Below are 23052 nucleotides of genomic sequence, written 5' to 3'. Positions count from 1 at the left end.
TCGCATGGTGGTTTGGGGGCCCCAGTGAGTGAGAGAGACCTGGGGCCCCTGGGCTGTCATGTGGACCAGTGTTTGTGATTTTAAATTTTATTTTTTGCAGCTTCTACGATGCGGTTGACAGGTGAGTGGTTAGGGAGGGGACCGTGTGGGAGATGTGCCTACACGGGGCGTCCCTGTTAAACGACGCAATTCACGATTGCGTCCAACCGAAGCCTCCCACCTGAATGCTAATCTATGTAATTCCTGCTAGGTATGGTACAGCAGGCAAAGGGTGTATGACAGTGCACCTGATTGGCTGACAAGCGTCTGCTGGCCAGATAGAGGCAGGATATTGCTCTGACTGGAAGTTAGCAATTGTGTTTGTTGCAGTTGGCATTCAGTTTAGAGGTGGTGGGGTGAGTTCCCTGGAGGTGAGAGGTCCAGGGCTTGCCCGCACTTCCCTCTAGGTGTCGCATGGTGGTTTGGGGGCCCCAGTGAGTGAGAGAGACCTGGGGCCCCTGGGCTGTCATGTGGACCAGTGTTTGTGATTTTAAATTGTATTTTTTGCAGCTTCTACGATGCGGTTGACAGGTGAGTGGTTAGGGAGGGGACCGTGTGGGAGATGTGCCTACACGGGGCGTCCCTGTTAAACGACGCAATTCACGATTGTGTCCAACCGAAGCCTCCCACCTGAATGCTAATCTATGTAATTCCTGCTAGGTATGGTACAGCAGGCAAAGGGTGTATGACAGTGCACCTGATTGGCTGACAAGCGTCTGCTGGCCAGATAGAGGCAGGATATTGCTCTGACTGGAAGTTAGCAATTGTGTTTGTTGCAGTTGGCATTCAGTTTAGAGGTGGTGGGGTGAGTTCCCTGGAGGTGAGAGGTCCAGGGCTTGCCCGCACTTCCCTCTAGGTGTCGCATGGTGGTTTGGGGGCCCCAGTGAGTGAGAGAGACCTGGGGCCCCTGGGCTGTCATGTGGACCAGTGTTTGTGATTTTAAATTTTATTTTTTGCAGCTTCTACGATGCGGTTGACAGGTGAGTGGTTAGGGAGGGGACCGTGTGGGAGATGTGCCTACACGGGGCGTCCCTGTTAAACGACGCAATTCACGATTGCGTCCAACCGAAGCCTCCCACCTGAATGCTAATCTATGTAATTCCTGCTAGGTATGGTACAGCAGGCAAAGGGTGTATGACAGTGCACCTGATTGGCTGACAAGCGTCTGCTGGCCAGATAGAGGCAGGATATTGCTCTGACTGGAAGTTAGCAATTGTGTTTGTTGCAGTTGGCATTCAGTTTAGAGGTGGTGGGGTGAGTTCCCTGGAGGTGAGAGGTCCAGGGCTTGCCCGCACTTCCCTCTAGGTGTCGCATGGTGGTTTGGGGGCCCCAGTGAGTGAGAGAGACCTGGGGCCCCTGGGCTGTCATGTGGACCAGTGTTTGTGATTTTAAATTTTATTTTTTGCAGCTTCTACGATGCGGTTGACAGGTGAGTGGTTAGGGAGGGGACCGTGTGGGAGATGTGCCTACACGGGGCGTCCCTGTTAAACGACGCAATTCACGATTGCGTCCAACCGAAGCCTCCCACCTGAATGCTAATCTATGTAATTCCTGCTAGGTATGGTACAGCAGGCAAAGGGTGTATGACAGTGCACCTGATTGGCTGACAAGCGTCTGCTGGCCAGATAGAGGCAGGATATTGCTCTGACTGGAAGTTAGCAATTGTGTTTGTTGCAGTTGGCATTCAGTTTAGAGGTGGTGGGGTGAGTTCCCTGGAGGTGAGAGGTCCAGGGCTTGCCCGCACTTCCCTCTAGGTGTCGCATGGTGGTTTGGGGGCCCCAGTGAGTGAGAGAGACCTGGGGCCCCTGGGCTGTCATGTGGACCAGTGTTTGTGATTTTAAATTGTATTTTTTGCAGCTTCTACGATGCGGTTGACAGGTGAGTGGTTAGGGAGGGGACCGTGTGGGAGATGTGCCTACACGGGGCGTCCCTGTTAAACGACGCAATTCACGATTGTGTCCAACCGAAGCCTCCCACCTGAATGCTAATCTATGTAATTCCTGCTAGGTATGGTACAGCAGGCAAAGGGTGTATGACAGTGCACCTGATTGGCTGACAAGCGTCTGCTGGCCAGATAGAGGCAGGATATTGCTCTGACTGGAAGTTAGCAATTGTGTTTGTTGCAGTTGGCATTCAGTTTAGAGGTGGTGGGGTGAGTTCCCTGGAGGTGAGAGGTCCAGGGCTTGCCTGCACTTCCCTCTAGGTGTCGCATGGTGGTTTGGGGGCCCCAGTGAGTGAGAGAGACCTGGGGCCCCTGGGCTGTCATGTGGACCAGTGTTTGTGATTTTAAATTTTATTTTTTGCAGCTTCTACGATGCGGTTGACAGGTGAGTGGTTAGGGAGGGGACCGTGTGGGAGATGTGCCTACACGGGGCGTCCCTGTTAAACGACGCAATTCACGATTGCGTCCAACCGAAGCCTCCCACCTGAATGCTAATCTATGTAATTCCTGCTAGGTATGGTACAGCAGGCAAAGGGTGTATGACAGTGCACCTGATTGGCTGACAAGCGTCTGCTGGCCAGATAGAGGCAGGATATTGCTCTGACTGGAAGTTAGCAATTGTGTTTGTTGCAGTTGGCATTCAGTTTAGAGGTGGTGGGGTGAGTTCCCTGGAGGTGAGAGGTCCAGGGCTTGCCCGCACTTCCCTCTAGGTGTCGCATGGTGGTTTGGGGGCCCCAGTGAGTGAGAGAGACCTGGGGCCCCTGGGCTGTCATGTGGACCAGTGTTTGTGATTTTAAATTTTATTTTTTGCAGCTTCTACGATGCGGTTGACAGGTGAGTGGTTAGGGAGGGGACCGTGTGGGAGATGTGCCTACACGGGGCGTCCCTGTTAAACGACGCAATTCACGATTGCGTCCAACCGAAGCCTCCCACCTGAATGCTAATCTATGTAATTCCTGCTAGGTATGGTACAGCAGGCAAAGGGTGTATGACAGTGCACCTGATTGGCTGACAAGCGTCTGCTGGCCAGATAGAGGCAGGATATTGCTCTGACTGGAAGTTAGCAATTGTGTTTGTTGCAGTTGGCATTCAGTTTAGAGGTGGTGGGGTGAGTTCCCTGGAGGTGAGAGGTCCAGGGCTTGCCCGCACTTCCCTCTAGGTGTCGCATGGTGGTTTGGGGGCCCCAGTGAGTGAGAGAGACCTGGGGCCCCTGAGCTGTCATGTGGACCAGTGTTTGTGATTTTAAATTTTATTTTTTGCAGCTTCTACGATACGGTTGACAGGTGAGTGGTTAGGGAGGGGACCGTGTGGGAGATGTGCCTACACGGGGCGTCCCTGTTAAACGACGCAATTCACGATTGCGTCCAACCGAAGCCTCCCACCTGAATGCTAATCTATGTAATTCCTGCTAGGTATGGTACAGCAGGCAAAGGGTGTATGACAGTGCACCTGATTGGCTGACAAGCGTCTGCTGGCCAGATAGAGGCAGGATATTGCTCTGACTGGAAGTTAGCAATTGTGTTTGTTGCAGTTGGCATTCAGTTTAGAGGTGGTGGGGTGAGTTCCCTGGAGGTGAGAGGTCCAGGGCTTGCCCGCACTTCCCTCTAGGTGTCGCATGGTGGTTTGGGGGCCCCAGTGAGTGAGAGAGACCTGGGGCCCCTGGGCTGTCATGTGGACCAGTGTTTGTGATTTTAAATTTTATTTTTTGCAGCTTCTACGATGCGGTTGACAGGTGAGTGGTTAGGGAGGGGACCGTGTGGGAGATGTGCCTACACGGGGCGTCCCTGTTAAACGACGCAATTCACGATTGCGTCCAACCGAAGCCTCCCACCTGAATGCTAATCTATGTAATTCCTGCTAGGTATGGTACAGCAGGCAAAGGGTGTATGACAGTGCACCTGATTGGCTGACAAGCGTCTGCTGGCCAGATAGAGGCAGGATATTGCTCTGACTGGAAGTTAGCAATTGTGTTTGTTGCAGTTGGCATTCAGTTTAGAGGTGGTGGGGTGAGTTCCCTGGAGGTGAGGGGTCCAGGGCTTGCCCGCACTTCCCTCTAGGTGTCGCATGGTGGTTTGGGGGCCCCAGTGAGTGAGAGAGACCTGGGGCCCCTGGGCTGTCATGTGGACCAGTGTTTGTGATTTTAAATTTTATTTTTTGCAGCTTCTACGATGCGGTTGACAGGTGAGTGGTTAGGGAGGGGACCGTGTGGGAGATGTGCCTACACGGGGCGTCCCTGTTAAACGACGCAATTCACGATTGCGTCCAACCGAAGCCTCCCACCTGAATGCTAATCTATGTAATTCCTGCTAGGTATGGTACAGCAGGCAAAGGGTGTATGACAGTGCACCTGATTGGCTGACAAGCGTCTGCTGGCCAGATAGAGGCAGGATATTGCTCTGACTGGAAGTTAGCAATTGTGTTTGTTGCAGTTGGCATTCAGTTTAGAGGTGGTGGGGTGAGTTCCCTGGAGGTGAGAGGTCCAGGGCTTGCCCGCACTTCCCTCTAGGTGTCGCATGGTGGTTTGGGGGCCCCAGTGAGTGAGAGAGACCTGGGGCCCCTGGGCTGTCATGTGGACCAGTGTTTGTGATTTTAAATTTTATTTTTTGCAGCTTCTACGATGCGGTTGACAGGTGAGTGGTTAGGGAGGGGACCGTGTGGGAGATGTGCCTACACGGGGCGTCCCTGTTAAACGACGCAATTCACGATTGCGTCCAACCGAAGCCTCCCACCTGAATGCTAATCTATGTAATTCCTGCTAGGTATGGTACAGCAGGCAAAGGGTGTATGACAGTGCACCTGATTGGCTGACAAGCGTCTGCTGGCCAGATAGAGGCAGGATATTGCTCTGACTGGAAGTTAGCAATTGTGTTTGTTGCAGTTGGCATTCAGTTTAGAGGTGGTGGGGTGAGTTCCCTGGAGGTGAGAGGTCCAGGGCTTGCCCGCACTTCCCTCTAGGTGTCGCATGGTGGTTTGGGGGCCCCAGTGAGTGAGAGAGACCTGGGGCCCCTGGGCTGTCATGTGGACCAGTGTTTGTGATTTTAAATTTTATTTTTTGCAGCTTCTACGATGCGGTTGACAGGTGAGTGGTTAGGGAGGGGACCGTGTGGGAGATGTGCCTACACGGGGCGTCCCTGTTAAACGACGCAATTCACGATTGCGTCCAACCGAAGCCTCCCACCTGAATGCTAATCTATGTAATTCCTGCTAGGTATGGTACAGCAGGCAAAGGGTGTATGACAGTGCACCTGATTGGCTGACAAGCGTCTGCTGGCCAGATAGAGGCAGGATATTGCTCTGACTGGAAGTTAGCAATTGTGTTTGTTGCAGTTGGCATTCAGTTTAGAGGTGGTGGGGTTAGTTCCCTGGAGGTGAGAGGTCCAGGGCTTGCCCGCACTTCCCTCTAGGTGTCGCATGGTGGTTTGGGGGCCCCAGTGAGTGAGAGAGACCTGGGGCCCCTGGGCTGTCATGTGGACCAGTGTTTGTGATTTTAAATTTTATTTTTTGCAGCTTCTACGATGCGGTTGACAGGTGAGTGGTTAGGGAGGGGACCGTGTGGGAGATGTGCCTACACGGGGCGTCCCTGTTAAACGACGCAATTCACGATTGCGTCCAACCGAAGCCTCCCACCTGAATGCTAATCTATGTAATTCCTGCTAGGTATGGTACAGCAGGCAAAGGGTGTATGACAGTGCACCTGATTGGCTGACAAGCGTCTGCTGGCCAGATAGAGGCAGGATATTGCTCTGACTGGAAGTTAGCAATTGTGTTTGTTGCAGTTGGCATTCAGTTTAGAGGTGGTGGGGTGAGTTCCCTGGAGGTGAGAGGTCCAGGGCTTGCCCGCACTTCCCTCTAGGTGTCGCATGGTGGTTTGGGGGCCCCAGTGAGTGAGAGAGACCTGGGGCCCCTGGGCTGTCATGTGGACCAGTGTTTGCTCTTCCCAATATCCCACAGATTCTTTATGGGGTTCAGGTCAGGAGAGTTGGCAGGCCAATTGAGCACAGTAATACCATGGTCAGTAAACCATTTTACCAGTGGTTTTGGCACTGTGAGCAGGTGCCAGGCCGTGCTGAAAAATGAAATCTTCATCTCCATAAAGCTTTTCAGCAGATGGAAGCATGAAGTGCTCCAAAATCTCCTGATAGCTAGCTGCATTGACCCTGCCCTTAATAAAACACAGTGGACCAACACCAGCAGCTGACATGGCACCCCAGACCATCAATGACTGTGGGTACTTGACACTGGACTTCAGGCATTTTGGCATTTCCCTCTCCCAGTCTTCCTCCAGACTCTGGCACCTTGATTTCCGAATGACATGTAAAAGTTGCTTTCATCCGAAAAAAGTACTTTGGACCACTGATCAACAGTCCAGTGCTGCTTCTCTGTAGTGCAGGTCAGGCGCTTCTGCCGCTGTTTCTGGTTCAAAAGTGGGTTCATGCTTCCATCTGCTGAAAAGCTTTATGGAGATGAAGATTTCATTTTTCAGCACGGCCTGGCACCTGCTCACAGTGCCAAAACCACTGGTAAAATGGTTTACTGACCATGCTATTACTGTGCTCAATTGGCCTGCCAACTCTCCTGACCTGAACCCCATAGAGAATCTGTGGGATATTGTGAAGAGAAAGTTGAGAGACGCAAGACCCAACACTCTGGATGAGCTTAAAGGGAAGGTCTAAGCAAAAAAAAAATGAGTTTCACTTACATGGGGCTTCTACCAGCCCCATGTAGCCATCCTGTGCCCTCATAGTCACTCACTACTGCTCCAGTCCCCCGCTGGCAGCTTTCTGACCTCGGAGGTCAGGGCCGCATTGCGTACATTTTTATGCATTCCCGCTAGTGCAGGAACATTAACATATACATTTTTACGCGTTAGTGGTGCAACGCATACATTTTTGTTCCTGCACTAGCTGGAATTCGTAAAAATGTACGCAATGCGGCCCCGACCTCCGAGGTCAGAAAGCTGCCAGCGGGGGACTGGAGCAGCAGTGAGTGACTACGAGGGCACAGGATGGCTACATGGGGCTGGTAGAAGCCCCAGGTAAGTGAAACTCATTATTTTTTTTTGCTTGGACCTTCCCTTTAAGGCCGCTATCGAAGCATCCTGGGCCTCCATAACACCTGAGCAGTGCCACAGGCTGATTGCCTCCATGCCACACCGCATTGAAGCAGTCATTTCTGCAAAAGGACTCCCGACCAAGTATTGAGTGCATAACTGAACATAATTATTTGAAGGTTGACTTTTTTTGTTTTAAAAACACTTTTCTTTTATTGGTCGGATGAAATATGCTAATTTTTTGAGATAGGAATTTTGGGTTTTCAAGAGCTGTATGCCAAAATCATCAATATTAAAACCATAAAAGGCTTGAACTACTTCAGTTGTGTGTATTTTAATCTAAAACATATAAAAGTCTAATGTTTATCAGTACATTACAGAAAATAATGAACTTTATTACAATATGCTAATTTTTTTTTAGAAGATCCTGTATGTAGCTGATTGCAGGTGATTGGCAAAGTGGTGTTGCATGAGTAATCCTATAGGATTATGGGATTACTCACATTACATCAATTGTGACATGTTTGTGATTTGCAACAATAAAAGCCGTTTGGGTTTTTCACAGCTTTTCCAGTACAAAAAAAGAGCAAATGCTACTTTCACATGATGCAGTCTCCTACTGTGTGACATATTTGTTTAGCCGGAAGTAAAAAAAAACAAAACGTCATTTCCGATCCCATCGAAATAAATATTTATTTATTTCGATTTGTTAACCACTTAACGACCGCCCCCAGCCGATGGGCGGCGGCAAAGTCCGGGCCCAAACGACCGCAATACGCCCATCGGCGGGGGCGGCTGCGGGAGTGGCTATGCGGCGATCGCGTCATTCGTGACGCGATCAGCCGCCGGGGACTGGCTCCGCCCCCCGTTCGCCGTAACCCGCCGGCCGTTCGGAAGCGCCGGCGGGTTACTGGCATCCGGATCGCCGCTGCAACAGTGTATAATAGGCTTTGTAATGTATACAAAGCCTATTATACTGGCTGCCTCCTGCCCTGGTGGTCCCAGTGTCCGAGGGACCACCAGGGCAGGCTGCAGCCACCCTAGTCTGCACCAAACACACTGATTTCCCCCCCCCTGCCCCCTGATCGCCCACAGCACCCCTCAGACCCCCCCCTGCCCACCCCCCAGACCACTGTTTGCACCCAGTCACCCTCCTAATCACCCATCAATCACTCCCTGTCACTATCTGTCAACGCTATTTTTTTTTTAAGTCCCTAATCTGCCCCCTACTCCCTCCTGATCACCCCCCCACCCCTCAGATTCTCCCCAGACCCCCCCCCAGACCCCCCCCCCCCCCCGTGTACTGTATGCATCTATCCCCCCTGATCACCTGTCAATCACCTGTCAATCACCTGTCAATCACCCGTCAATCACCCCCTGTCACTGCCACCCATCAATCAGCCCCTGATCTGCCCCTTGCGGGCAATCTGATCACCCCCCCACACCAATAGATCGCCCGCAGATCCGACATCAGATCACCTCCCAAATCCATTGTTTACATCTATTCTCTCCTCTAAACACCCACTAATTACCCATCAATCACCCCCTATCACCACCTGTCACTGTTACCCATCAGATTAGACCCTAATCTGCCCCTTGCGGGCACCCAATCACCTGCCCACACGCTCAGATTGCCCTCAGACCCCCCCCTTATCAATTCGCCCGTGCAATATTTACATCTGTTATTCCGGGTAATAACCCACTGATCACCTGTCAATCACCCATCAATCACCCCCTGTCACTGCCACCCATCAATCACCCCCTGTCACTGCCACCCATCAATCAGCCCCTAACCTGCCCCTTGCGGGCAATCTGATCACCCCCCCACACCAATAGATCGCCCGCAGATCCGACATCAGATCACCTCCCAAATCCATTGTTTACATCTATTCTCTCCTCTAAACACCCACTAATTACCCATCAATCACCCCCTATCACCACCTGTCACTGTTACCCATCAGATTAGACCCTAATCTGCCCCTTGCGGGCACCCAATCACCTGCCCACACGCTCAGATTGCCCTCAGACCCCCCCCTTATCAATTCGCCCGTGCAATATTTACATCTGTTATTCCGGGTAATAACCCACTGATCACCTGTCAATCACCCATCAATCACCCCCTGTCACTGCCACCCATCAATCACCCCCAGTCACTGCCACCCATCAATCAGCCCCTAACCTGCCCCTTGCGGGCAATCTGATCACCCACCCACACCAATAGATCGCCCGCAGATCCGACATCAGATCACCTCCCAAATCCATTGTTTACATCTATTCTCTCCTCTAAACACCCACTAATTACCCATCAATCACCCCCTATCACCACCTGTCACTGTTACCCATCAGATTAGACCCTAATCTGCCCCTTGCGGGCACCCAATCACCCGCCCACACGCTCAGATTGCCCTCAGACCCCCCCCCTTATCAATTTGCCCGTGCAATATTTACATCTGTTATTCCGGGTAATAACCCACTGATCACCTGTCAATCACCCATCAATCACCCCCTGTCACTGCCACCCATCAATCACCCCCTGTCACTGCCACCCATCAATCAGCCCCTAACCTGCCCCTTGCGGGCAATCTGATCACCCACCCACACCAATAGATCGCCCGCAGATCCGACATCAGATCACCTCCCAAATCCATTGTTTACATCTATTCTCTCCTCTAAACACCCACTAATTACCCATCAATCACCCCCTATCACCACCTGTCACTGTTACCCATCAGATTAGACCCTAATCTGCCCCTTGCGGGCACCCAATCACCCGCCCACACCTCAGAACGCCCTCAGACCCCAGCCCTGATCACCTCGCCAGTGCATTGCTTGCATCTATTTCCCCCCTCTAATCACACCTTGAGACACCCATCAATCACCTCCTGTCACCCCCTAGCACACCTACCCATCAGATCAGGCCCTAATTTGCCCCGTGTGGGCTCCTGATCACTCGGCCAAACCCTCAGATCCCCCTCAGACCCCCTTCCGATCACCTCCCCAGTGCATTGATTGCATCTATTTTCCCCTCTAACCGCCCCCTGAGACACCCATCAATCACCTCCTGTCACCCCCCTAGCACTCCTATCCATCAGATCAGGCCCAATACATCCTGTCATCTAAGAGGCCACCCTGCTTATGACCGATTCCACAAAATTTGCCCCCTCATAGACCACCTGTCATCAAAATTTGCAGATGCTTATACCCCTGAACAGTCATTTTGAGAAATTTGGTTTCCAGACTACTCACAGTTTTGGGCCCGTAAAATGCCAGGGCAGTATAGGAACCCCACAAGTGACCCCATTTTAGAAAGAAGACACCCCAAGGTATTCTGTTAGGTGTATGATGGGTTCATAGAATATTTTATTTTTTGTCAAAAGTTAGCGGAAATTGGATTGTTATTGTTTTTTTCACAAAGTGTCATTTTTCACTAACTTGTGAGAAAAAATAAAATCTTCTATGAACTCACCATACCCCTAACGGAATACCTTGGGGTGTCTTCTTTCTAAAATGGGGTCACTTGTGGGGTTCCTATACTGCCCTGGCATTTTAGGGGCCCTAAACCGTGAGGAGTAGTCTAGAAAACAAATGCCTCAAAATGACCTGTGAATAGGACGTTGGGCCCCTTAGCGCACCTAGGCTGCAAAAAAGTGTCACACATGTGGTATCGCCATACTCAGGAGAAGTAGTATAATGTGTTTTGTGGTGTATTTTTACACATACCCATGCTGGGTGGGAGAAATCTCTCTGTAAATGGACAATTGTGTGTAAAACAAATAAAAAAATGTGTCATTTACAGAGATATTTCTCCCACCCAGCATGGTTATATGTAAAAATACACCACAAAACACATTATACTACTTCTTCTGAGTACGGCGATACCACATGTGTGACACTTTTTTGCAGCCTAACTGTGCTAAGGGGCCCAAAGTCCAATGAGTACCTTTAGGATTTCACAGGTCATTTTGAGACATTTGGGTTCAAGACTACTCCTCACGGTTTAGGGCCCCTAAAATGCCAGGGCAGTATAGGAACCCCACAAGTGACCCCATTTTAGAAAGAAGACACCCCAAGGTATTCTTTTAGGTGTATGATGAGTTCATAGAAGATTTTATTTTTTGTCACAAGTTAGCGGAAATTGATATGTATTGTTTTTTTTTTCACAAAGTGTCATTTTCCGCTAACTTGTGACAAAAAAAAAATCTTCTATGAACTCACCATACTCCTAACAGAATACCTTGGGGTGTCTTCTTTCTAAAATGGGGTCACTTGTGGGGTTCCTATACTGCCCTGGCATTTTAGGGGCCCTAAACCGTGAGGAGTAGTCTAGAATCCAAATGCCTCAAAATGACCTGTGAATAGGACGTTAGGCCCCTTAGCGCACCTAGGTTGCAAAAAAGTGTCACACATGTGGTATCGCCGTACTCAGAAGAAGTAGTATAATGTGTTTTGGGGTGTATTTTTATACATACCCATGCTGGGTGGGAGAAATCTCTCTGTAAATGGACAATTGTGTGTAAAAAAAATCAAATAATTGTCATTTACAGAGATATTTCTCCCACCCAGCATGGGTATGTGTAAAAATACACCCCAAAACACATTATACTACTTCTCCTGAGTACGGCGGTACCACATGTGTGGCACTTTTTTGCACCCTAAGTGCGCTAAGGGGCCCAAAGTCCAATGAGTACCTTTAGGATTTCACAGGTCATTTTGCCACATTTGGTTTCAAGACTACTCCTCACGGTTTAGGGCCCCTAAAATACCAGGGCAGTATAGGAACCCCACAAATGACTCCATTTTAGAAAGAAGACACCCCAAGGTATTCCGTTAGGAGAATGGCGAGTTCATAGAAGATTTTATTTTTTGTCACAAGTTAGCGGAAAATGACACTTTGTGAAAAAAAACAATTAAAATCAATTTCCGCTAACGTGTGACAAAAAAAAAAAATCTTCTATGAACTCACCATACATCTAACGGAATACCTTGGGGTGTCTTCTTTCTAAAATGGGGTAATTTGTGGGGTTCCTATACTGTCCTGGCATTTTAGGGGCCCTAAACCGTGAGGAGTAGTCTTGAAACGAAATTTCTCAAAATGACCTGTGAAATCCTAAAGGTACTCATTGGACTTTGGGCCCCTTAGCGCAGTTAGGGTGCAAAAAAGTGCCACACATGTGGTATCGCCGTACTCAGGAGAAGTAGTATAATGTGTTTTGGGGTGTATTTTTCCACATACCCATGCTGAGTGGGAGAAATATCTCTATAAATAGACAATTGTGTGTAAAAAAAATAAAAAAATTGTCATTTACGGAGATATTTCTCCCACCCAGCATGTGTATGTGTAAAAATACACCCCAAAACACATTATACTACTTTTCCTGAGTACGGCAATACCACATGTGTGGCACTTTTTTGCGGCCTAACTGCGCTAAGGGGCCCAAAGTCCAATGAGCATCTTTAGGCTTTACAGGGGTGCTTACAATTAGGCACCCCCCAAATGCCAGGACAGTAAACACACCCCACAAATGACCCCATTCTGGAAAGTAGACACTTCAAGGTATTCAGAGAGGAGCATAGTGAGTCTGTGGCAGATTTCATTTTTTTTTGTCGCAAGTTAGAAGAAATGGAAACTTTTTTTTTTTTTTTTTTTTTGTCACAAACTGTCATTTTCCGCTAACTTGTGACAAAAAATAAAATCTTCTATGAACTCACCATGCCTCTCACTGAATACTTTGGGATGTCTTCTTTCCAAAATGGGGTCATTTGGGGGGTATTTGTACTATCCTGGAATTTTAGCCCCTCATGAAACATGACAGGTGCGCAGAAAAGTCAGAGATGCTTGAAAATGGGAAAATTCACTTTTGGCACCATAGTTTGTAAACGCTATAACTTTTACCCAATCCAATAAATATACACTGAATGTTTTTTTTTTTATCAAAGACATGTAGCAGAATAACTTTCGCGCTCAAATGTATAGGAAATTTTACTTTATTTGAAAAATGTCAGCACAGAAAGTTAAAAAAGTCATTTTTTTGACAAAATTCATGTCTTTTTTGATGAATATAATAAAAAGTAAAACTCGCAGCAGCAATCAAATAGCATCAAAAGAAAGCTGTATTAGTGACAAGAAAAGGAGGTAAAATTCATTTAGGTGGTAGGTTGTATGACCGAGCAATAAACCGTGAAAGCTGCAGTGGTCTGAATGGAGAAAAAGGCTCTGGTCCTTAAGGGGCGAAAAGACAGTGGTCCTGAAGTGGTTAAACAACCCAATATTTATGAATTATCTGATCTTTCTTTGATTACCTAGAAATTGAATCTACATGTGTGGTATATTGGCAGAAAGAAAATTCATACAACCAAAAAAAGATCAGAATTCTCGAATAAAAATAAATAAGTAAATAAAAAATTGTATGGTGTGTGTCCACCTTAAGAGGTTCTAAATAAGGGTTAGGGAACCGATGGCTCGGGAGCCAGATATGGCTCTTTTGATGGTTACATCTGGCTCACAGACAAATCAGTAGGGGTTGATCCACTAAGCTACACTGCTCAAGCAGCGTAGCTTAGTGCGGCAGCGCAAAAAAAAATTTCAAAGTAGGCACGCTACTGCTGTAGCATGCACTACTAACTTGTGCTACCCCAAAACTAATGGCTGCTCCAATTGTTCCACTCTGGACCCTATCAGGTCCAGTGACTTTGTAGGACGAGATCCCCGCAGGCCCGCACTTTGATTGGCCCAATAGGCTGCCTGTCACTTGACAAAGTGCGGGGATCTCGTCCTACAAAGTGAATCAATCCCCAAGTCAGCTAGCTGATTTTACGAGCTGTTAGTCAGTATTTCATCTGTCTGGCTGATGTTGCTGAAACCCAAGAGAAGCTGAAGACGTGTCTGACACTTTTGCTGCCTGACAGATCAACTGTATAATCATCATGGCAACAGGGACGTGAGCCCTCTGCTGCACATGCGCACAGTGCCAGTTTGAAACCCATTGTACGGCTCTCACAGAACTACTTATTAAAATATGTGGCGTTTATGGCTCGCTCAGACAAAAAGGTTCCTGGCCTCTGTTCTAAATCAACCTTTTTAATTGCAGTCATGCTATTGTCAATATTGTAGTGTATGCCGATATTTATCCATGGGTCAGGATGCAGGAATGACAGTAGCAGTGGATTTCCAGATGTTACATATAACTGCAGAGTGTTATTTCTCCCACAAAGGTGCTCTGAGAGTTGGATGGACTCTTCCCAGAATTTCACCTCTGAAACTAGTGGATCCAAAAATTGATGTGTATGAGGTGAGAATAAATCAAATCCTTCCATTGTTGAAAAAACCAAAAATTTAGACCCCCCACATGCATTTGTATGCGAAAATACATTTGCGTTTGTCCGAAGCAGCACAGTGTAAAAAACAGAGAGAGCATATGCAGTTTCTTAAACCCTGCACACTTTTAGAAGCTGCTCTGTCACGTGGAATATGAACCACAGGAAACCACCCATTGATTAACATCAAGTGTGGAGCAGTTACCAATATTTTTTGCAAGGAATTCTTGTATTTGGAATTAAGTACTAGGCATTAACCACTTCAGCTCTCTTGCTACACATATCTACGCCCCTGTAAACTTCACTTCAGGCTAAGGGGAGTAGATATGCACATTTTTTTACTTACTGCCACTGTTCACGATCGTCGCGTGTCTCCCATTCGCATTCACCGCAGTCTTGTCCTTTCGTGATTGGGGAATGGGTAACAGCTGTTACCAGCCCCAATCACTGTGCCTGTAATGAATCAGAGCTTCCGGCAGCAGCTTGAGCTCTAAATAAAAAACAATATGTAAACATGGTGTATACACTTGGTTTCGTGTTCTATTTAGAACACAGAAGTTAGTATAACACCATCTTGTGGCCAAAAAGTAAAAATGCACCCAATACACTATCACTTAAAAAAATAATAAAAATGTATTTTATTTTTCTAACTCCTTCCACCACTACCCCATAGTTAACAAAATAAAGAACTTAAAAAAAAGACATCATTACAAAAAATACATAAAAGGTTACCTTAGGGACCTTTTTTAATATGTATGTATGTATATAATATGTATGTTGTGAGGGTATATTACTGTTGCTTTTGTAAATGAAGGTTTGTAACTATTACTGTATAATATAAAAAAACCCACTAAACTGAAAAAGGGACACCTTCTTTCCAAATAAAATATTATTACCATACCGACACAATTTAAATGTAATAAATGGGACAAACTTGCAAATAAAATGTGCCTGTTTCATCAGTAGCACATTTTGTTTAAAACTACAATAGCTGAAAGCTAAGAAATTGAGTTTTTTTTCCTCGTCTTCTCTGCAAAATGCATATAAAATAAAATAATTATTAGCAAAAAGTACTGCCCTAAGAAAGCCTAGTTTGTCCCACAAATAAAATAATATACAGATCATTTTAGTGTGATAAGTAACAATAAAGTTATTGGCGAATGAATGACTGGAGCGTAATGTGAAAATTGCTCTGGTTTTGAAGGCTAAACAACCTGTGGTACTGAAGTGGTTAAGCTAGATAGCTTTAAGGCAGACTACATTTCATTTACTGCTGTTTTAAAGTGGATTTGTTTTCCCTGTGTTCCTACCTCTCCTTCGGTTATGGAATAAAATAAGAACAAAAATAATGATTCCAACCTGTGGTCTTAGACTGAACTTCATGAAATCACAGTAATGCAAGTGAATACAGACAGGCGATAGTGTTGATTATTATTTAGTTTTAATGTAATGCCAACATCATCCTTAGTGCTGTACAGAGTATTTTGTCTTGTCACTTAACTGTCCCTGAGAGCAGCTCACAATCTAATCCCTACCATAGTAATTTGTCTATGTATGTATCATGAGTAAGCATGAATTTCTTATAATGTAATTTTGCATGGTAATTCATCATTAGGTAGCAAAATAGTTATGCAAAATTTCAGGGGAAAAAATCGTAAATTAATTTTATATGTAAACATAATCAGGAACTGCAATTTCGCAATTCTTTTTCCCGACTTTAGCAGTTAGTGACAAAGTTCACATACATGCTATTGTCTCCAAAATTGCTACAGCTGTTAAGGGGTATAGTGGGTGTAAGTAAAAAAAAAAAAAAACCTTGTCGTTTTTGAGACAATCGATTTTGAAATACAAAGGAAAAATGCTTTTAAAAAACTTTCATTTTTCCTGAGTTTAAAACCGTTTTTCCTTTTCACTTTAAAAATAGATTTTCTCAAAAACTACAAGATCTTTTTGGCATTTGTTTTTATGTGTGGCATATGTATTAATGGTTAAGATAGCACAACATTATGCACAATTTGGCATAATTATGCAAAATTACAAACTACTTACGCAAAATCAATTGGAAGTCCAAATCGTAATTATATATGGCTGTAATTGCGAAAAATTACACAAAATTTAACATAAATGTAATTAGAAGATTACGATCAACACTAGCAGGCAAGTTTTGCTAAATGTATTCACTATAAAATGATTCTTTATTTTAGAAATATCACATGTTAAATCTAAATATAAAATGCCTCCCAGCATTTTATTTTTAATTCTGAAATATAGTATTATTTTTGTATTTTTGTCTCTACAGGGATATGCAGCTATATATGGAAATCTTCAGTCACGGGAGTAAGATGTAATAGTCCAGCTAACCTGTACATTGCTGCCATTGCTGGCAGCGAATAAAGCACACCGTGTTTTTCCCTAAAGAAATAAATTACTTACACGTTGAATGAATACAATGTCGAGTTTGTATTACTTCACATTTTCTCTAAAAAGTGCTTATTTTATTTGTTTCTCATTACTACTCTTTCTATCATGCTGCACATCAGAGGGGTGTCTAGGGAAAACAGTGCCATTGGATAACACTGAAATCCACCTTGGGGAAGAGAAACGGGGTGCACCATCCCAAAAATTAAAGGTGCAGTCATTTTGTGCAATTGGTTGTATCTAAGTTGAAGTGAAGCATGGCCTGTAAGCAGCCCCATTTCTAGGGGAGTGTGGCCCGTGTAGCCGCCCTGAGCACTGAGAGAGGGGGGCGCCGTAATGAAGGGGGAGCCGCAGCTGTGGGGAAAGTTGCTTGACCTCTCTCACCCCGGGCGGCGGGCGCCCTGCGTGCTCCCCTCTCCACTGTAGAGCAGGAAGTAGAGTGTGTATAAGCAGCTATGCAGAGGAGGAGACCAGCACCAAGTGATCGGCAATTGGAACGCAGGGAGGTGAGTTGCTATATACAGCGCTTCCTGCTGCGCTCACTCTGCAGCGGAGGGGGGAGCACAGACCGCAGCTCCGGGGAGAAGTAGGGCTGCCCTCCCCGCGGCTGACTCCCCCCTTCATTCTGGAGGGGGCACCCAACTACCTACCTATCTAACCTGTATTGCGGGTACCTACCTGTCTAACCTATACTGGGGGCAGCAACCTATGTAACCTATACTGGGGGGACCTACCTATCTAACCGGTACTGGGGGCATCTACCTATCTAGCATATACTGGGGGCACCTACCTATCCAACTTATACTGGGGGCACCTACCTATCCAACTTATACTGGGGGCACCTACCTATCTAACCGGTACTGGGGGCTCCTACCTATCTAGCATATACTGGGGGCACCTACCTATCCAACTTATACTGGGGGCACCTACCTATCCAACTTATACTGGGGGCACCTACCTATCTAACCTGTACTGGGGGCACCTACCTATCTAACATGTACTGGGGGCACCTACCTATCTAGCCTATACTAGTGGCACCTACCTATCCAACTTATACTGGGGACACCCATCTAACCTATACTGGGGGCACCTACCTATCTAACCTATACTGGCTGCACCTACCGATCTAACCAATATTGTTGGCACCTACCTATTTAACCTATACTGGGGGCACCTACCTATCTAACCTATACTAGGGGCATATACCTATCTAACCTATACTGGGGGAACCTACCTACCTTACCTGTACTGGGGGCTCCTACCTATATAGCATATACTGGGGACACCTACCTGTCCAACTTATACTGGGGGCACCTACCTATCTAACCTGTACTGGGGGCACCTACCTATCTAGCCTATACTGGGGGCACCTACCTATCCAACTTATACTGGGGGCACCCATCTAACCTATACTGGAGACACCTACCTATCTAACCTATACTGGCTGCACCTACCGATCTAACCAATATTGTGGGCACCTACCTATCTAACCTATACTGGGGGCACCTACCTATCTAACCTATACTGGGGGCATATACCTATCTAACCTATACTGCGGGCACCTACCTAGCTAACCTGTACTGGGGGTGCCTACCTAGCTAGCCTATACTGGTGGCAACTATACTGGCTACCTACATTGGAGGCACCTACCTAGCTAACCTATACTGGGGGCACCTGCCTACCTAACCTATACTGGGGGCACCTATGCCTGGCTACCTACACTGGGGGGACCTATAGCTGGCTACCTATACTGGGGCACCTATACCTGGCTACCTATACTTGGGGGACCTATAGCTGGCTACCTATACTGAGTGCAACTAGACCTGGCTAACCTATACTGCGGGCACCTATACCTGGCTCCACGGGGGGGGGGGGGGATGGCACAATTTTTACACCCTCCCCCTGGGTGCATTTTAGCCTAGAAAATACCCTGCCTGTAAGACTGAAGTATGGCAATGGGCCAGCCTGTAAATATCCCCCAAATAACAATTAGGCAGCTTATCCCACCAAAAAATGTATCTAGGCAGCACAATTTCTCCCAGATAAAAACTAGGATCTATCTGGAGAAAACCAGGGATGCTATAGTGCAGAACCCCCAGTACAAGGCACCTATAGCACCTGCCATACCTGCACCCCTGTAGATACGCCTCTGCTGCAGGTAGGCAAGTTTCACACTGAGGTGTTGCATCAGACAATATAATTGTATGGTAAATGCGATGCATTATATTGTAATAATACGTTCACATCAGTGCTTTAGCAGTGCGGAGCAACAGATCCTTTGGCATAATGCGAGGTAAACTGTTCAAATCTGGATAAAGTACACATTTACACTTGCAGTGAAGAATACTTTTTATGTACTGAATGATTCAGTGCATGTATTGCGTTGCATCTGTTCCATTCGCTGAGATTATTTTTTTCCCTGCGTAGGCAATGCATTGCTCCAGAGTGAAACTAGCCTTGCCAAGCTGTTGGTTTGTTCCTTGAAACTTCAGCCCAAGGGTGTAACTACAGGGTAGCAGGGGGGCCCAGTAGGGCCATGGCTAGCTACAAGCAAAGCAAGAGGTGGCCTGGGGCCTCAACCCCTGCAGGGGCCTGGGGCTGGGCTGCGCTCTTGTGTTTGGCTCCAGCGTTCACCCTCCCTTCTCCCCATTCAGACTTGCAGATCAGTGCGTTGAGTGGGGACAGACCTGCAGATCAGAGCAGGGCCTGGCAGGCAGAGAGGCGCAAAGTAAGTACCCCCGATTTAATATGCTGAAGTGACATCATTCATTACTTCCTGCATTTGAAGTGACTCGCGTAGATGCTTACTATGCGCCATTGTGCCCACTACGTCCCACGCTGATCTGAGGTATGTCCCCACTGACCAATCGCCATGCTGATCTTCAGGACCTGAATCTGGCTAGGTAGGGCGCGCGCGGAGACAGGACCTTTATGCTAGCAGAAGGCACGTCAGCTGACCTGCCGGTTGGCTGACGTCAGGGATGACTCTCGCCGCTCGAATTGGCGGAAATCCGAGGTGGGAGTGGCTGAGAGTCTCCCTCTTCCTCATAAGCCTTCACTTGTCATTCGGTCTTCGTCTGCTGTCGTGAATACTTACGTGTTAGCGCTCAGACCTTAGACTAGATCCCAGGTGTTGAAACCAAGGACTTCACACCTAGACTAGGAATTGTTATATTGTTATTGATTACCTGTGTAGGATTCTGGCTATATCTCTGACCTTGCTTCCTGTTTAACGTTTCTGTACTTCTGCCTATCTGACTAGTTGCTGAACCTCTGCCTGTTACACGTTATCCCTTTGCCTCACGATTCTGTACTGATACTTACCTCTCTGTTGCTTAACCTTGCCTGTCTGACTACTCTGTCCTCACCAGTGGGCTTAGCCTCTGGTGAGGGATTCTTAGTATCGAATCACCTGCTCCTCAAGTGATCCTTACTTGCAGTATTGTTTGTAACACCTGCTCCTCAGGTGTTCCCTAGACTGCAGTATAGTCTTAATCACCTACTCCTCAGGTGATCATTAGTTGCAGTATTGTTTGTATCACCTGGTCCCCAGGTGATCTCTAGGTTGCAGTATAGTCTGAATCACCCGCTCCTCGGGAGATTCCATCAGCATCACCAGTTGCTGGGGCTTGTTCTCTGTTACACTGTCTGTGTACTGATAGTACCTCACCAGCCCCTCTGGTGAGGTCTCGCTAAATTACTAATTTACTGTCTGTGTATTATAGTACCTTACCAGTCCCTCTGGTAAGGTCTTGCAAAACTAATAAAGTTACAGTTGCACCAAGCACTACACTCTTAGCACCCTTTTAGCTATACTAGTATTATTGGTGATTCTGCAGATCACCACATAATCAGGTATAGCGTCTGTATTATTGGTGATTCTGCAGATCACCATATAATCAGACATCTGAGTTGCTACACCTAGCCTGGGGGCACCTGTCACTCACTGGGGGTCCCTGTCACTCACTACCTACCTAGCCTGGGGGCACCTGTCACTCACTGGGGGTCCCTGTCACTCACTACCTACCTAGCCTGGGGGCACCTGTCACTCACTGGGGGTCCCTGTCACTCACTAGCTACCTAGCCTGGGGGCACCTGTCACTCACTGGGGGTCCCTGTCACTCACTACCTACCTAGCCTGGGGGCACCTGTCACTCACTGGGGGTCCCTGTCACTCACTACCTACCTAGCCTGGGGGCACCTGTCACTCACTGGGGGTCCCTGTCACTCACTACCTACCTTGCCTGGGGGCACCTGTCACTCACTGGGGGTCCCTGTCACTCACTAGCTACCTAGCCTGGGGGCACCTGTCACTCACTGGGGGTCCCTGTCACTCACTACCTACCTAGCCTGGGGGCACCTGTCCCTCACTGGGGGTCCCTGTCACTCACTACCTACCTAGCCTGGGGGCACCTGTCACTCACTGGGATTCCCTGTCACTCACTAGCTACCTAGCCTGGGGGCACCTGTCACTCACTGGGGGCCCCTGTCACTCACTAGCTACCTAGCCTGGGGGCACCTGTCACTCACTGGGGGTCCCTGTCACTAACTAGCTACCTAGCCTGGGGGCACCTGTCACTCACTGGGGGTCCCTGTCACTCACTACCTACCTAGCCTGGGGGCACCTGTCACTCACTGGGGGTCCCTGTCACTCACTACCTACCTAGCCTGGGGGCACCTGTCACTCACTGGGGGTCCCTGTCACTCACTAGCTACCTAGCCTGGGGGCACCTGTCACTCACTGGGGGTCCCTATCACTCACTAGCTACCTAGCCTGGGGGCACCGGTCACTCACTGGGGGTCCCTGTCACTCACTACCTACCTAGCCTGGGGGCACCTGTCACTCACTGGGGGTCCCTGTCACTCACTACCTACCTAGCCTGGGGGCACCTGTCACTCACTGGTGGTCCCTGTCACTCACTACCTAACCTAGCCTGGGGGCACCTGTCACTCACTGGGGGTCCCTGTCACTCACTACCTACCTAGCCTGGGGGCACCTGTCACTCACTGGTGGTCCCTGTCACTCACTACCTACCTAGCCTGGGGGCACCTGTCACTCACTGGGGGTCCCTGTCACTAGAGTGACCAGACGTCCCGGATTGCCCGGGACACGTCCCGGATTCGGGGTCCGCTGTCCCAGGCTTAATGAGGTCCCGGGAAACGTCCCGCTTACAGCAGCGGGACGTCCCGGCCTCGGGACTCTGGCCACTCTCTCCTCAATGAACTGGCAGCGGCGTCTATAGACGCCGTGCCAGTTCATTGCCCGCAGCCCCGCTCCAGCCTCCTCTTCCGGTGTCTGTTTCCGACACCGGCAGGCGAGCAGGGCTACGGCAAGATGGCTGCCGAAGCCCTGTACTGGAGACCTATTTGTGTCACTAGTACAGGGCTTCGGGCGCCATCTTGCCGTAGCCCTGTCAGCGCGGGAGAGAAGAGCAGGAGGAGGAAGACGGTCCCGGGACGGAGCAGCGCGCCAGAGGCCGGACACTTCTGCCAGGTGAGTAAATGCTTTCTTTTCCAGGTGAAATGTTTGCCCGCATTGTTTCTTTTCCAGGTGAAATGTTTGCCCGCATTGTTTCTTTTCCAGGTGAAATGTTTGCCCGCATTGTTTCTTTTCCAGGTGAAATGTTTGCCCGCATTGTTTCTTTTCCAGGTGAAATGTTTGCCCGCATTGTTTCTTTTCCAGGTGAAATGTTTGCCCGCATTGTTTCTTTTCCAGGTGAAATGTTTGCCCGCATTGTTTCTTTTCCAGGTGAAATGTTTGCCCGCATTGTTTCTTTTCTGGTGAAATGTTTGCCCGCATTGTTTCTTTTCTGGTGAAATGTTTGCCCGCATTGTTTCTTTTCTAGTGAAATGTTATTGTTTGCCCGCATTGTTTCTTTTCTGGCGAAATGTTTGCCCGCAGTGCGTTTCTTTTCTGGCGAAATGTTTGCCCGCAGTGCGTTTCTTTTCTGGCGAAATGTTTGCCGCATTGCGTTTCTTTTCTGGTGAAATGTTTGGCCGCAGTGCGTTTCTTTTCTGGTGAAATGTTTGCCCGCAGTGCGTTTCTTTTCTGGCGAAATGTTTGCCCGCATTGTTTCTTTTCTGGCGAAATGTTTGCCCGCAGTGCGTTTCTTTTCTGGCGAAATGTTTGCCCGCATTGCGTTTCTTTTCTGGTGAAATGTTTGGCCGCAGTGCGTTTCTTTTCTGGTGAAATGTTTGCCCGCAGTGCGTTTCTTTTCTGGTGAAATGTTTGGCCGCAGTGCGTTTCTTTTCTGGTGAAATGTTTGCCCGCAGTGCGTTTATTTTGTAC

At 47.9% G+C, this 23052-nt stretch overlaps 1 protein-coding gene across 1 annotated transcript in view; it reads left to right on the top strand.

The window, feature by feature from the left end:
• Window positions 1-16795, top strand: part of LOC137541314 (BPI fold-containing family B member 2-like) — a 56667-nt gene extending 39872 nt beyond the window's left edge. The window contains exons 14-15 of the mRNA XM_068262558.1: window positions 14244-14320; window positions 16645-16795. Coding sequence (XP_068118659.1) covers window positions 14244-14320; window positions 16645-16686 — 119 coding nt within the window. The 3' untranslated portion in view covers window positions 16687-16795. The remainder of the gene's footprint in view (window positions 1-14243; window positions 14321-16644) is intronic.
• The last annotated feature ends 6257 nt before the right edge of the window (window positions 16796-23052 follow it).

Source organism: Hyperolius riggenbachi, chromosome 12 (assembly GCF_040937935.1).
Source record: "Hyperolius riggenbachi isolate aHypRig1 chromosome 12, aHypRig1.pri, whole genome shotgun sequence".
Taxonomy (NCBI): Eukaryota; Metazoa; Chordata; class Amphibia; order Anura; family Hyperoliidae; genus Hyperolius; species Hyperolius riggenbachi.
This window is presented reverse-complemented; position numbering and strand designations above follow the sequence as displayed.